The sequence below is a fragment of the Populus alba genome, chromosome 8 (assembly GCF_005239225.2).
Source record: "Populus alba chromosome 8, ASM523922v2, whole genome shotgun sequence".
NCBI lineage: Eukaryota > Viridiplantae > Streptophyta > Magnoliopsida > Malpighiales > Salicaceae > Populus > Populus alba.
The window spans coordinates 3,864,473-3,880,040 of NC_133291.1; the positions used below are offsets into that span (position 1 = coordinate 3,864,473).

A 15,568-nucleotide genomic window follows, 5' to 3' on the forward strand; every position below is an offset into this window, starting at 1 on the left:
TTTGGTGCTCTATTTGGGCATTTGAATCGGAGAATCTTACCTCTAACAAGCTAATATTTGTTAGCTGGAAAGTCAGTTTTTTTAAAATTGAATCTCATGAAAAATATAATTTTTTAAATGTTTAATTTCTGGTATTCAATTGCATCATTAAAAGTGAGATGAATCATTTCCCGGTCTTTTATTATATTAAAAGAGATGAAAAAATAACATTTAAATCACTGATATTTTTCAAACTGTAAAATTTGGAGTTACCAACCTTCATTTTGACCCCATTCATTACAGTTTTTTAGTTATCAACATTCATGCGTGGAGGGACGACACATCGAAAGCTCATTTCCAGAGGAAGAAGATGAAAAGGAGGAGGAGAAGGAGGAGGTGAGACGCTGATAGAAAAAACAGAGAGATCTACGCATGGCGGCCTTAACAGCGAAGTGATCTTGTTTATAGGCTTGGGGTCAAGACTCAAAAAGATATTGGCTATAGGCTTTGATGACGGACTTAATTTTAACTTAACTCATTTTTAAATATTTCATCCACTGCTGATCAATCAATTCAGCCATCTACTCGGTACCTTCTCCATTTTTTACCCCTTCCATGTCCACTCCTCTAGTTTCTCCCTTTTTTTTTCTTAACAATTTCATATATGATCAAAGCTTTAACATAGGTAGTGGCACCATGAAAGCTCTGATTTTTTCTTGCAGTTGGGAGAATATAGAAGACAGACACGAGTTCATTCATATATACATGTACGCCCGCTAACATTTTTCTTTGCTTTCAAACAGATTTTAGGCATAAAAATAATAATTGCAATTCTGATTTCAAATGAATTTCACATATTTTTTTCAGATCATGTTCTGGGAAACATAACATGGAGCTGTTGTAACTACTGTAATAAAAGGGTTGCCGGTTCTTATTCAAAAGTTACGGCTCACTTGTTTAAGATTCCATATCGAGGGGTTGAATCACGTAAAGCAATTGGCGATGACATACTTCAAGTTTTGAACCAAGAGCATCCTCGAGCTGAGAGAAAAAAGGACCCAGGCGGCACTAGATGCAAGAAACAGAGAAGAATATGCATCGCTTCCTGCTGGTTAGATCTACTGCAACACGAGAGGCGTAAAATTTGAGATCCAGGACACTTGGAGAAGGCTTTTAATGTGATGGAGAGGGGTGACTGTGATAAAGATTGTACCAGAATGTTTTACAACAGTGCTGTACCTTTCAGCCTCTTAAAAAAATCCCTATTTTAATAGGCTTCGAGCAACCTTGCTGCCCCAAGCGAACAACATGCTCTGATGGGTGGTCAGATAGGCAAATAATGACTTTTAGATCGGTCTGTTGCCGTGGTTGAAGTGTCTTTTTATAAATTTTCGCTTTTTTGGTTATTGTTTTTAGTATTTTCAGATGGGTTAATGTTAAAAAATGTTTTAAAAATAAAAATAATATTATTTAAATACATTTTAAATATAATGATAGCATCTGCAGGAGGGCCAGCGTTTTTGAAAGCTATTGATGTAAGTTTCAACATTAAAGATATGGATCAGGTAAGCAAGTTCTTTTGTTGAAGTTATACATTTAAGTGGGGCTGCAAATGTGGGTCAGATTGTAAGAATGCTGCTGGAATGGCCATTGAAGCAAAGCACCCCCCCATATTTTCTGGACTCTTTGTGTGGTTCATAGCTTGAATGTAGCCTTGAAAAGCAAGTGTGATCCATCAGAAAAGTCCCCTCAATGTACTGAAGGTAAATGTTTGAAAGATTTATAGTAGCTGATGTACAAGATATTCGGAATTTCATTATCAATCACGGTATGCCATTGATGAATTTCAAACGACTTTCCAAGTGGGAATTTAATGAAAGTGGCCGAGACAAGGTTCGCTTCCAGTACTGTTGTTGTGGCTAACGTTTGAAAGCGGCTAAAGATGCACTTGAAAAAATGGTGATGGATCTCGAATGGAAGAAGTTGAAGGTGAGTGGACATGCCCTAATTTGAAATTAGAGCTCGTGCTGTCAAAAGAACGCAGCTGTCAATGATACGAGGGGTTATTTGAATTACTTTTTGGAATCTGCGAAGCCAATTACTGACAAGACTAGGGCAGCTGACAAAGATGGTACTATATTTAATTAATGTCATGTGGGAGACAACGATTGAAAATGTGCTATCGATTATCCACCGGCATGAAGGCATTGATGCTAGATTTATTTTTATGCCCTTCATCAAATTTTGGAGAGCAGATGGGCTAGATTTTTCATAAAAGTTATACTCTTTTAATATCTTCATGGCACATTCATTGGTTCCTGGATTTTTCAGTGAAAGCTGGCTTGAATTGGGGGGAGGAGGAACGATGGAGATAAAGAAGACTGCGTAAATAGAGATCGATGGTGTGAGAATCAGCACTAGCTTTCAGATAATGGAATTCGGGGCTTGACATTTTGGTGGCCTAATCATGGTGCTCCTACACAATTACTGCAGGCATTAGCGTTCAGACTGTTTGCAAAGTCAGAATCCTCTTCATGTTGCGAGAGCTTAAAGCTTGTTAGATAATATAATGATGATTGTTTTTTAAATAATATTTTATTTTAAAATATATGATGATAATATTTTTTTATTTTTTTAAAAAATTATTTTTTATATTAGTATATTAAAATAATTTGAAAACATTAAAAATATATTAATTTAAAATTAATAAAAAATTAAAATTTTTTAATTTTTTTAAAATACAGAAACGAATAGGATTTTAAATGGACCACATATTCCAATATGCAAAGTATTAAAAGAAATAGAATGGCATAAAGCAGAACTGAAGACCTGGTTTTGTGTGTTGTGATCTTCGTTTGTTGTCACGGGAAGTAGCCGCAGCATACTCAGAAGGACATCAAGATATTAGGACCCATGTTTTCTCTTTCTGTACTATTTCCTTTTTAAAACTTTGAGATGTTTTCCTTTGAACTAAAATCTGTTCGTAGCTCACACCTTTTTTTCTTGCTTAGATGGTGATAGCTTTGATTTAGAAAGTGAGCTCACAACATGAATTGCAGAATTATCACACGATGATTCACAATCAGAGGCAATCACTCTAAAAAATAGTTAACAAAAGATATCCATTTAAAAAAAAAAAAAAAAACTGGAAGGTTTTTGATGCAAACTCCTCTACCTTTATTAATGGCAGCCGTCATGTGCAGGGCAAATCGCCACCTTGCACTTTGAAAACCCCCTCTCCCTGTCCTTGCTCGCAGCAATGGTTTATGATTTCAACAGCATGACATTTCTAGCCCAACCAGATCGATCTGGATAACCTCCATTAACCCACCCCAAGCGGGAAAAGGAGTCCTTCAATCGGAAACCTCAGCAATAAAGAAGAGAGGGCATCACAAACCTATCCATTGATTTGTCAGATAAGCGAGCATGGAATGAGACCATGGGCTACTGTAGCCATGGCTTTAGGAGAGCCGAGGAATGTGGATTTGGTTTGATAACTTTGGGATTCTGAGTGGTTAGCATGATAACGACGTGGTCGGACATCCCGTGGTCAATAAATCATCTCGGAGCCTTTTGCATGATTTTGCGAATATGCATGATCATGCGAACGGGACAGATGCCCATCATTGCAGTCCAGGTAAAATTCGGTGCGTGAAATCTTAGTTCGGCTGCTACAGGTTCGATGCTTCCCTTTCCCTTCATTCGGCAATGACAGCCACCGGAAACCTTATCGAGATTTCAATGCATTGTGCATGATTTTCTGGATTCACTGGTCATGCCAACGACACCGTAACATGGAATATAATAATAACTAATAATGATGAGGTGGGATCTATCAAACGTAAATTAAGCTATGAATATATTTGTCAACATCTATTCAAAATAATTTTTATTTATAAATTAAGTTCGAATTAGATTCCACAAGGAATGATTTTTTATTGAAATGATAATTTGACTGAGTTCTTATGTGAGAATATGATTTAAATCTACATAATAAAATATATAACAGAATCAAAGGAAAAAATCTATTTATTTAAAAGCCACTCCCTCCACGTGTATTAGATTAAGGTTGTATTCGGTGCTATAGTAATAAATGTTTTTTAAAATGTTTTTTTTATTAAAAATATATTAAAATAATATATTTTTTATTTTTAATATTAACATATGAAAATAATTTAAAAAACATCAAAAAAATTTATATTTTTAATTTTTTTTTTTAACAAATTGCCACATGATTTGCAAGTCTTGAATTGAAATTCAATTAGCAGTCCAAGCTCGACTATTTTGTACCTAATAATGATGAGAATCGCTCATTGCATGCATGTGCTCTTAATTAATACTACAGTTGTACTATAAATGAAAACATTTAAGATTTTTTTTTTAGTTTTTGTTTTAATATTTAATTAATTTTAAATTGATTTTAATAATTTATTTTATATAAATTATCATATTCTAGAAAAAAAATTGATATTTATTTTTATAAGCATGTATTTTTATTATTATATAATTAAATAAAAATCATTTAAAAAAAATAAAATCATCAAACCGACTAAGTGGTACGATGTCCCTTCCCTACCTTTATTTGCTTTGTTTATTCTAGCTTTGGGGAGACAGTTGGACATAGCAGGCTTTGTGATGGACACGATTATTATCCGCGTCCGGGCTACCAAGAGGTTACGCTCTTACCCTTGGGTTCGCTCAAGACTCTGCTGGCTAGTGAAATTTATGGTTTGAATTAGGAGTTTGTTAATTAAATAATGAGGCCTAAAATATGTATTAATATTTCAATATTTATTTTTGAAAAAATGACATAATGATTTTTTTTTAAGTCAAGCTATACTTTTTATTTATTATTTAAATTAATTTTGGACACTTTAATTTAACTAGATTACATCAAAATAATTTTAACATAATTTAATTTGAAACAAACCATATAAAAAATAATGTCAAAAGATTTCAAGTTCATTCTAGGCTAAGTTTGATAACAATATTAATTTTTTTTTTATGTATATATATATATATATATATATATAATTGAATAAAGCGTGGATTTAAAAACTAGTTCAGGTATGTGTGTGTGTGTGTGTGTGTATGTATATGCGTGTGCAGGCAAAGTTTATTTAGGTTCTTTAATCCGTTATCCTCATAAAGTCTTTCAGAAAGAGCATCACATAATGAGTTCATAATTCTTAACTCATGTTCTGTGATTTATTTTTTTTCTGGAGAATCTTTATGATTGATTTTCAAGCTAAACGTCTCCTTGGTTGTTTTTTTCACTGATAAAAAAGTCGTGTTAATTTTCTTTTCCTGCGCCAACCTGTTCACTACTCTTTAGTTATGAAACGTCTTTGATGACATGATTGGAAATGTATTTTATGAATATTTTTTTTAATAAATCATTAAATTAATATTTTTAAAAAATATCTTTAAATAATTTTTGATGTTATTGTATAAAATTATTTAAAAGCAACCAATAACAAATAATATTAATTGAGATGAAAATCACCAGGTTATTCAACTAGAGCTTGTTTGATATTTTATGGTAGTGATTGTATTTTATTTAAAAATATATTAAAATAATTTTGTTTATTTTTTAAAAGATATATTTTTTCAGAACACTAACATTTGTGATTACTTGAGTAAAACACAAAAAGCCGTTTCTCTTGAATTTTTTTTTTTTTAAAAAAAAGAAGCGATGAAACACAACTAAGTTCCAAGTACATTCCTAGCATATGTTTAAATATTTAACCTGGCACATGCAGTCACCTGCTTTCAAATTCAATCCTTTTCTTTGATTTTGTCTGTTTCTCCGTTTTTAAGAAATTTGAAATTTGCATTCATGGCCTTTTAAATGTCGAGTTTTTTAAAATTGCAAACAAAAATAAAAAATAAAGAAGAAAAACTCCGCACCCGGACCGTATATTTGTAAAAACCCACCAAATGACAAAGAGAATGATCATCAGAATCCAATAATCCACCGCAAGAATGTAATTAACCAAGAACCGGTTAATTAAAACCCCAACTCCAATCACAAGGAAGACTGCTGAAATTAAGATCAACCTCCACCCCCACCCCCACACCAACATCAGCAAATAATATCAAAGTTATTGGCAGTCCAGAACAAATGGCAGATGGATTACACAGCAGGACAAATGTTTGTGGGCCCCTTCCTTCCAGTTGTTTGCACATCATATCCTAATTTAAGTTGCTAATTTTATTCCTTTTCTTTTTTGAATCTTTGTATGGAACATACCCAGAAACCTCAATAAAAGCAGCTTGTCTTCTAACATTCTCTGCTCACTCCCCCTCTCCCTCTCTTTTCTCCTGCAGGGTCCCTAACAGTCTGCAAGCCCGGCCACCTCTGCTGGGTCACCACAGCATCTCTCATTTCTGGCATTCACCTTCCCGTCTCTCAGATAGATCCTCGTAGCGTTATAGCTAGATACATAATATCGATGGCCGACGCTCCTGAAGACGTCGTATCTTGGCTGCCTACTAAGGAAAAGTTACTCATGGACAAAGAGAACTTTAACAAAATTTGTTTCAATACTGAGTTGAAACCTAGTCTGAGCTTCTTTTCCGAGTTCCCTTACGAGTTTGACTCTCTCGGCTCGCCCTCCGCTCTCAGCTCCCCTGTAGAGTCCAGTATGGGTTCCTCCACCGAGACAGAGAGCAGTGACGAGGACGACTTTCTCGCTGGGTTAACTCGGCGTCTTACTCAGCAACTCGCTGTCAAACCCGAGGTACTACTCTCCTTTTTTAACGCTATCTTTAAAGCACCCTCTGCTTTTGCTTTCGTCCCTTTTCTGCTTTGGTATCGTTCTCTAACGGTGTTACCATCGTTCTGACGTGGTGGAAGAAGTGGGTCATGGCCGGGTCACCGGAATCGACACTGAGTGGACTCAGAAGCTGGTCAGTTTCTAGCAACGGGAGTCCAAACAGGGTGTTGTCGCCGCCAACGACGCCGTTCGCTATCAAGAATGACACGTGGGATCTGATATATGCTGCTGCTGGTGAAGTTGCAAGGTTGAAGATGAACAATAATGAGGGCCATAAGTACAATAATAGTGCTAACTATCAAAGGAGTGGTTTACTGGGTCCAGCTAGGACTCAAAATCCAGGTCTCACTTCAGTCAAGAATCAGCATGCTGGGTTTTGTCCTAGCCATTGTAGCTCTACTTTTGGCCATAATACTTCACAAGTTAATCAGGTAAAGATATTGTTATCCTCTGTTTGGTTTCAGAGGAATGAAAATATGAAGGAGAACCAGTTAAAATATGGATTTCCTTTCGTTTGGGTAACATAGTAGGCTATGAAAGTATTGTATTAAGCCAATTTGTCTTGTTTTGCAGTGCCAGCAACTTGTGAGGCAAGAGCAGCAGGCACTAAAGCAACAGTGCTCTTCAATTTGGGAAAGGCAACAAGTGAAGACAAGCTGGCAAGCTCAGCCCCGACACCACCACCACAGCCAACACCACCAGATCCAGAGCAGAGGCACAAGTGTCGGGAATGAAAATGGGAGGTTTGTGCGTTCTCTCGGTCTGCCTCAGTCTGCTTGGCCTCCCCTTCAAGTACATGCACAAAATCAACACTCTAGCTCAGCAGGCACGAGGGCTGTTTTTCCAGGTGGATCTGGTGTTAAGAGAGAGTGTGCTGGCACTGGTGTTTTTTTGCCTCGTAGATATGGCAACCCCCCTGAACCGAAGAAAAAATCTGGTATATTGTTACTGCTATAATCGTAGCTTTTGCTCTTGTTTGGTTTTTATCCTTTTTTTTCTGACGATGATAGCTTGTGTTTATTTTTTCTAACAGCGGGTTGCCCAACAGCTCTGTTCCCAGCTAAAGTTGTTCAGGGCCTAAATCTGAATTTTGAGGACATGGATTTCAACGGCCTCGCTCAGCCACGCCTCAACAGTAATGCTGCTTTCCCCTCTGATTATGGTAAGCAAATATCTCAATTTTGATTTTCTTTTTACCCCCCTTTTGTTAATGCGGCTAACTTTCAATGAAGATTTGACCTGGGGCCGGGTGTTTTTTTGATCTCGTAGATGCTTTGATGATAAGAAGTGCACTCGTGGCACAGCAGAAGCGAAATTTACGGCAAGAGAGCGTGCTCAATCATGAAATACGGCTGCCTCAAGAGTGGACATATTGACCCAGTAATCATAATGATAGTGTTTGTTTTGGTTGGATAAAGAAGTAAACTAGCAAAGTATAGAAGGTATAAGTTTTTATAGGGATTTATGGTTCTCGCAAGGAAAGGAAATTCAAGAACGCGAGTTTAGTTCAAAGGAAATCAATAAGAGTTCCAGGTTTTTTCTTTTTGGGAGACTGAACGAAGCTTTTGTGGACTAGATTTTAGATGAAGGTCAAAAGGAAGCCATTTAATAGTAGTGGTGGCGCTTCTAGCTAGAGGGGCTGTTCCTATTTTGTTGTAATAACAAGGGGGTTAAGTTATGATGTTTAAATGAAGGGAGACGGAGGGAGGGGTTTACGGGTGGGATTGTGTTGATTTTTACTTGATGTGGGGAGAGATTGGCTCTTCCTAATAGGGTTCATGTGTGGGTTGTCGGAGAGAAACCCAAAACTCTCCCTGTTGTAATATCCCTCGGCAGCTACTATTATAAAGTAATAAAATACCTTTACTAGTTTCTATTAGAAGACACTACTTGTTTTTCCGATCATGTTCTTCCACGTAATTGCTGTCCTGTGACGTTTGGGGGTGGTGGCTTTTCCGGCATCCACTGCAGTCGAATATTTTTGCCTTGCGTAAACCTTCTCTGTTCTATGGAGGGGCTTGGATTGTTAAACTAATCCAGCCATGACCTATTAAAAGCTAATTTGTCGATTCTTATTTTAGGGCTATCTTATCATCTGGCATTTGTTATCCCCATGGGAGAACACCCAATCTCAAGTTGGAAATGGGATTGAGCGAACAGCCTTTTTTGAGATGTGAAATTTCAATTTCGAAGTTTGTAGTTTCGATTTGGACCAATGTCACGAACTTAGATAAGATGGGTCCACTTTGTCCTCTATTAGCTAACCATGCGTATAAACTATATTCAACAGGGACATTTTTAATATATAGTATAGTTCGGGAGTTGGAGGAGTGGGAAATCTGCCAGGCAAATAAGTTCTTGCTTTTTATTAAAAAAAAGAAAAGGGTGGAAGAAAAGTTGATAGAGGAGTGATGGAGAAGGGAAAAAAATTGAGGTGGAGGGCAGGGTATGGAGTGGAATTTTCCGTACGTTCTTCTGGCTGATTTTGATGGGACCCCCGTAGTGTTTGCTGCTATGTGTCTTGTGTCACTTTCCATGATCACCGGTCTATTTTCCCGGTTCTTTTTTTCTAAAAGTAACCGATAGAGTTGTGATTTGGTGCTCTGTGGACAAAAATATTGGAGACTTAGTCAAACCTCGTTAGCCTCCCTCCCAACGAATTACTATTTCTTTACACGAAAAAAAGAGAGACAGGTTAATGGGCTGCCAAAAACTTTCCCTGCATAGAGCATAATTGTCAGGCTAGGAAAGGGTCTGGCTTAGAAAAAAAAAAAAAAAATTCTTCATCAATCATTTTTAATCAAGATAAGTATTTTTTTTCAAATTAAAACTCAGCCGAGCTCATATTTCGGTTGAATTTTGTAAGTTAATTTGCCGGGCCAAACTGGATAAATAACGATATTATAAATGACACGTGTCATGCTTAGGGTAAGGATATCTTTTTTGTTCTCTCGATAAACTGGGATATCTTGTTAACAGTTCCATGCTATCACTAGTTTTGTTTTGAAATCGAAAACTGGTGGGGTCAAATCAGTAAGAAAAATTATTTTCTTTTTAAATGATGTCATTTTTCTTTTCAAAGAAAAAAAAGTCAATAGTTAGGTTAACAAGGAAGGACCTTTGACGAGTGACCTGCCCTGGACTCGGTGGACTCCTGATCATCAAATACGAGCTGTGTTATGATGCAGGAGAATTTTTAACAAGATTGGTTATGTGCAACGAAAATATCTAATCATTGGCCTTAAAGAGAGTGTGTGTTTTTTTAATTCAAATCATAATTCTAAACACAAACTAAATTAATTAAAATACAGAAATTATTATTACTAATTGAAGTATTTTGGAACTTCAATAATTTTAAACGCCGTTATAGTACACAGGCAGCTAATGTAAATTAAGCATAAGGTCCTCTTTACTTTTATATTTTAAAAATATTTTTAAAAAAAATTTAAATATTTTTTATTTTAAATTTAAATTTTTTAAATATTTTGGATTATTTTGATGCGCTGATGTAAAAAATAAAAAAAATAAAAAAAAATATTATTTTGATATATTTTCGAGTAAAAAATTCAAGTAACTATAACTATATTCCTAAACAAAGCTCTAAAGAAATATTTTATTAGAGATGTTTGGAGATTTGACTTGCAAGTAAATTGATTTATCATGTTATTTTTATTATTATAATATGAAAATCTAAAGTTTAAGGGAGTTTTTTTTTTTTCCGATGAATGCATTATTATGTGCAAGGATAATCAGAATAAACCTGATTATATATAAAAAATAATTTCATCGTGGAATCTTGATATTAAAATGTAAGAACTTACTTAACCATGGCCAAATAATTAACACCTGAAAAGGAGTACAAGCTAAGCAATTAGAATCAAACATCCTTCTAACTGAATCATCGATAAAAATGATTGTCTTTAAAAATTACAGACAAAACGGCCACATCTATTTGTGTAGATGAAGGGAATTCTTGCAAGACATGGATGGATAAAAGCAGGAGGTTTTAAATTAGTAATTGATGATCGATGACAAATGGTGGGGGCCACCGGGGGAAGCCAGCTGGCAGAGGTGGTTAATGGGTAAATCAAATTACTTTTTACGTGGATCTTTCAACTCGTGTTGTCGTTATCTAGTGGCATAAAACAAGGCATATAGTCTCCATCTTTATGTATGAGCTATTAATATTATCATTGGACCTTAACAAATTATACTTACACAACTCAATGCCGATTAGTTCTGACATCGTCATCCTTGAGCAAGCGACGAGAATGTCACCTCTTTTTTCTAAAGATCTAGCTGCTTCTTTTTTTTTTTATTTTTTATTTTAACTTCCATTGTTCTTCTACTTTTTTATTTATTTGATATAAGGATTAGTACATGTTGAATTTATACACATCCAAATCGTAGGAGTCTTTAATTTCAGAATGAAAGGCGGAGGCATTTCCTCGGAGAAAGTGCTAGTTAGTAACAAGTAGATTTCTAGAAGAACTCTTAGCATGGTCATGGATGACAATTTTATATGAATTTCATGGACATCAACTTGAATTCACTTATATTGATATAAAATTTATGACTTGACTGGGTTAGATAAAAAATCAAATTTTATACTGGGTGTAAATATCTTTTTATCCTATACAAACATTGAATTCTATAATAAATAAATAAATAATTGTAAAAATTTATATTTATATCAAGCTAATTATTTATCAAATAACTACAAATTATATCCTTTGAATTTAGGATTCAGGTCATAGATACTCTCACGAGTACTGAAAACCTGATTGGATCTAGTTCAAATTCTAGAATTCTTACCAATCATGTTTGAATAGTATAAATAATATAAAACCTAACACTTAGTATCCTTTGCAATCCCTAAATGCGATTTTTTAGGTGCATGGAATTGTTCTTCATCTTCTTTATCGTTACCGATAAATAAAAGCCAATCTAGAAGATTAGCTTGGTTGCTTAGCATACACATATTACCGATAAATGGTGCAATTTAATTAAGTTAAGATTTTTTCCCCCCTCGAAATTGTCCCTGTAATGAATATCACGAACCCGGTGATACCCTTCGCTATTCAAACACACACCACTCATCTTTAATTTGCACCGTTTCATGGTCAGCACCTTATATTATATTAAATTCGTGCTGGGGGACCTCATGGTTAATTTTTCTCGTTTGAGTTTCAAACATTATAGTTATTTTTTAATTTAATTTAATGCTGTATCATGATTGAATTTTATCAATTAAGAACTCTAATCTATTTTTGTTTTCACAGCTCTTATTGATAAAAGCCGGCTTCGAACTTTCAGATAAAAGCAATGTTAGTGGAAGTCACCTCATCTTTTGTATTTAACTTCGAGATATAGCGAGAGTGGGTGGAGGTTAGCTCCGAAATTTCGGTTCCTAATTCAAAGTTGTAGAGTCAAGATATGCTTTTATTGGTCTGGCAGGATAAAAGGGTCTTTCTCTACTTGCTAAAACTTACTCTCTTCCATATATGAAATGGCCTTCGAGCAACCGAAGCAATCAGATCGAGAGAATACATTGAATGCAAAGCTAAAATCGGTTGCCAGTTGCCACCATATGGGGTTCAAAATTCATAAAACGCAGCCGCAGCTGTGATGCAAATACGTTTTATTCTGGGTTAAGTCTTAAGAATTGCCATAAATCTTGATTCCTTTATGCTTGAAGGCTAAAATTCGCGTTCAACAAACCCGGCTTCCGGACTTTAGAAGCAAAGATTGTGCCTTGATTGATAATTATATATCCCCGATGATATCATAACGGTCAATGTCACTGGTTTCTGCTACCTGACGATCCCAAGCACAACTTAAGACCTGCCTCGCATTATTTTCCCACCAACAACTAAGCATTCCAGTCAGTGATTATATATATATATATATAAAAGAGGGGCTAATCCTAAGAGCCCGTGTGTTATTTTGAGATAATTATTGTTTTTCAAGTTTTTTTTTTAGTTGAAAAATTATTGAGGTAAAACATTTTTTATTTTTATAATTTATTTTTAATATTATTATATAATGATTTGAAAATATAAAAAAAATAGAAAATAAATAAAAAATAATTTTTTAAATAATACTTTTAAAATACAAAATCAAAACAGATCAAAGAACAAAAATTTAATATGAAGTACATACTTTATATGCACAATAAAACAATTACATTACATAAAAGACAAATAATTTTAAAGCTGATGCTATAGATGTTTTTGTATTTTTAATTTTTTTATACATGGTAAAATAACTAAGCTACTCTTAAAAAATAAAATGTCATTCATTGATGATCAATGATGTTTTGATATTTTGACTACCATTTTTTTTTCACAAGACCATGCTGATGGAGAGTCATCTTAATAATCTTTAAAATAAAATATTATTTTTAAAAAAATAATTGATACGTGCAATGTGTACATCAAAGCATGGGCCGCTTCAACATCACTTAGATGGCAAGTGGAGAGGCTTCAAGCACCCCAATGATACCTTCTAGTGTGACGTTCACATCATCTCGACGGCTCTTGTATCATTGAATAATACGTATAGTTTATTGACCTTTGATTTTAATGTTGACATCTTTTTATTTTTTTTCTTTCCTCACTACTCGTGAATTTTTACATATCTCTGCAAAACTTTAAAGGTGCCCTTCAATTTATTTTTTTATTGTTATTTGTTTTATTTGAAATAATTTATAATTTTTTTTTTAATTTCATCCCTCTAATTTTTTTTATGAGTCAAATTTGATGCTTATTTTTTGAATTGTTAATTATTGTGTTTGAACTTGATTTTTATGATTTTGTTTTGTGATTTCTTCCTTTATTTTTTTTATCAGGTCTGATATTTGTTATTTTGATTGTTTTTTTTTAAATATAATTTTTTTATGGTTTCATCACTCAACATTTAATATTAGGGATTGAGTTGTTTGCTTGGTTTTTTTTTTAATTTTTTAAGCTCGTGTTTTTAAATTTTGATTTTTTAATATTTATTTAATTGGAGACTGAACTTCTATTATTATATTTTCTTTACATTATGTAGAATTTCTCATTGATTTTGAAAATATGTTGGGTTATCCAGAGTCTTTTAATTTATTTTTTTTGTAATTTAAATCATTTAAATATATATACTTTTAACTAAATTAAATTAATTTATTAAATGTAAGTATGTGATGCTCAATTCATGTTATTTTTTTAAAATAAAAAAAATATTAAAAAAAAGAAATTATTTTTCTTGTTAAAAAATAAAAATTATCTAACATATTAGTTAGATGCAGTATTAAAAAAAATGAAGAAATAAACTTGAACTAAAGTTAATGGATAAATCGAACCACTTAATTAAATAGACTGGTGTGTATAGTGTACGATGCATTTTGTTTTAATAAATATCATTTGATAAACGGCAGTTACAGCCTACGGGTGATTCGTGGCGTAAATCCGGATAATATTCCAAGCTTGACTCTAGGCAACAACTTTTGTTCTAGTCAAACTCGCTAACTAACTAAGATATATGACAAAGATGTTGAGAAATAATTTAAAAAATATATTAGCTTGTTTAATCGTTTATATGAATATTAAAATTAATCTCGTACTATTTAATTGTTTAGGTTTATGTTTTAAAAGATAATTTATTTTAAATCAATATCCTTATAGTTAATAAAAAAAGTCATCATATATATATTATGTTATTCTAACACCTACCTGTAATTAATGGATCGATCAAGAGGTCCATATACTACGTCGTTGGTGCCATATATATATTTTTTGTTAAAAAAATATTATAATAAATTAAAGAAGTGGCGGTGCCATTCTCAAAATAAAAATAACAACAATGATAATCTTGTTGGTGCCTTCCATGATGCCAACCATGGGGGGCAGCGTGCTTTACAGCAATCATATGATTTGTCTCTCTTTTGCTCCGGATGAGGTCGCTGTAAATAAAAGGAGACAGTAAGGAGTTGGAATCCTAAATCATGAAGCAAAATAATGATTGATGGGTAATTTAAGTAGTTTGATTTTAAATTTATTTTTTATTAATTATAAGTTTGAGGTTTTTTTAAATTATTTTGATTAGAATCTATATGATATGAATATAAATTTACAAGATGTAAAAATTTGAACAATATATATATATATATATATATATATATAGACACACACCTACGAGTATCAACAGAATCCCCGTTATGATTTTTTTTCCCCTTCGCTAGAATTATTCCTTTTGTGTGCTCGAGACAAAAGCTGACAAGAAATTTCGGTATCTAATTTCATGCTAGAAGGCGCGATGAATATGATTCATGGATCAAATGTACTGTCCGCCACTCTTCAATAAAATTTATTTTTATGTAATTTCAAGCAAAAATAAAAAAACTGAAAAATAACACGCACAGCTGTTTCGAGCAACTTCTAAAAATCTCAGCTGCCGGGCAGCCCATCCCCAGGTATCAAAGATTTTAACAGGGCAATAACTCTAGCCGCAACTCGCGATGTTGGACACACAATAAAACTTGACAGATGGGTCTATTCAAGTGCAAGATGGTTGTTGCGGTCTTTTGAAATTTTTTGAATATTTGCGTCAACTTTTATTTTCCTTAAATAAGGTTGATCGAGGTATTGGAGCGTTAGTTCTGGGTTGCTGCTATCTGAGAAAATGTCCGTAGCAGAGCCGGCACCGTGTGGAGGATTTTGGACACGGACAGAGTTGGGATTTGGAACTGGACCTCGGATCATGGTTTCTGGGCCTTTTGAAATTGTGGACACTAGGCGGAAGTTGGACCTGGTATTTGTAGCCTTACAAGT

At 33.8% G+C, this 15,568-nt stretch overlaps 1 protein-coding gene across 2 annotated transcripts; it reads left to right on the top strand.

Moving 5' to 3' along the window:
- The first annotated feature begins 6,217 nt into the window (after positions 1–6,217).
- Positions 6,218–8,640, top strand: LOC118052330 (uncharacterized). 2 transcript variants are annotated; one of them, XM_035063274.2, is made up of 5 exons: positions 6,218–6,722; positions 6,839–7,189; positions 7,332–7,695; positions 7,792–7,920; positions 8,028–8,640. In XM_035063274.2, the coding sequence occupies exons 1-5, from the start codon at positions 6,435–6,437 to the stop codon at positions 8,132–8,134; spliced, it is 1,239 nt and encodes a 412-aa protein (XP_034919165.1). In that variant the 5' UTR covers positions 6,218–6,434; the 3' UTR covers positions 8,135–8,640. The 2 variants fall into 2 exon arrangements, with proteins under 2 accessions (XP_034919165.1, XP_034919166.1); XM_035063275.2 differs by having other exon boundaries at positions 6,842–7,189.
- Positions 8,641–15,568: the final 6,928 nt, after the last annotated feature.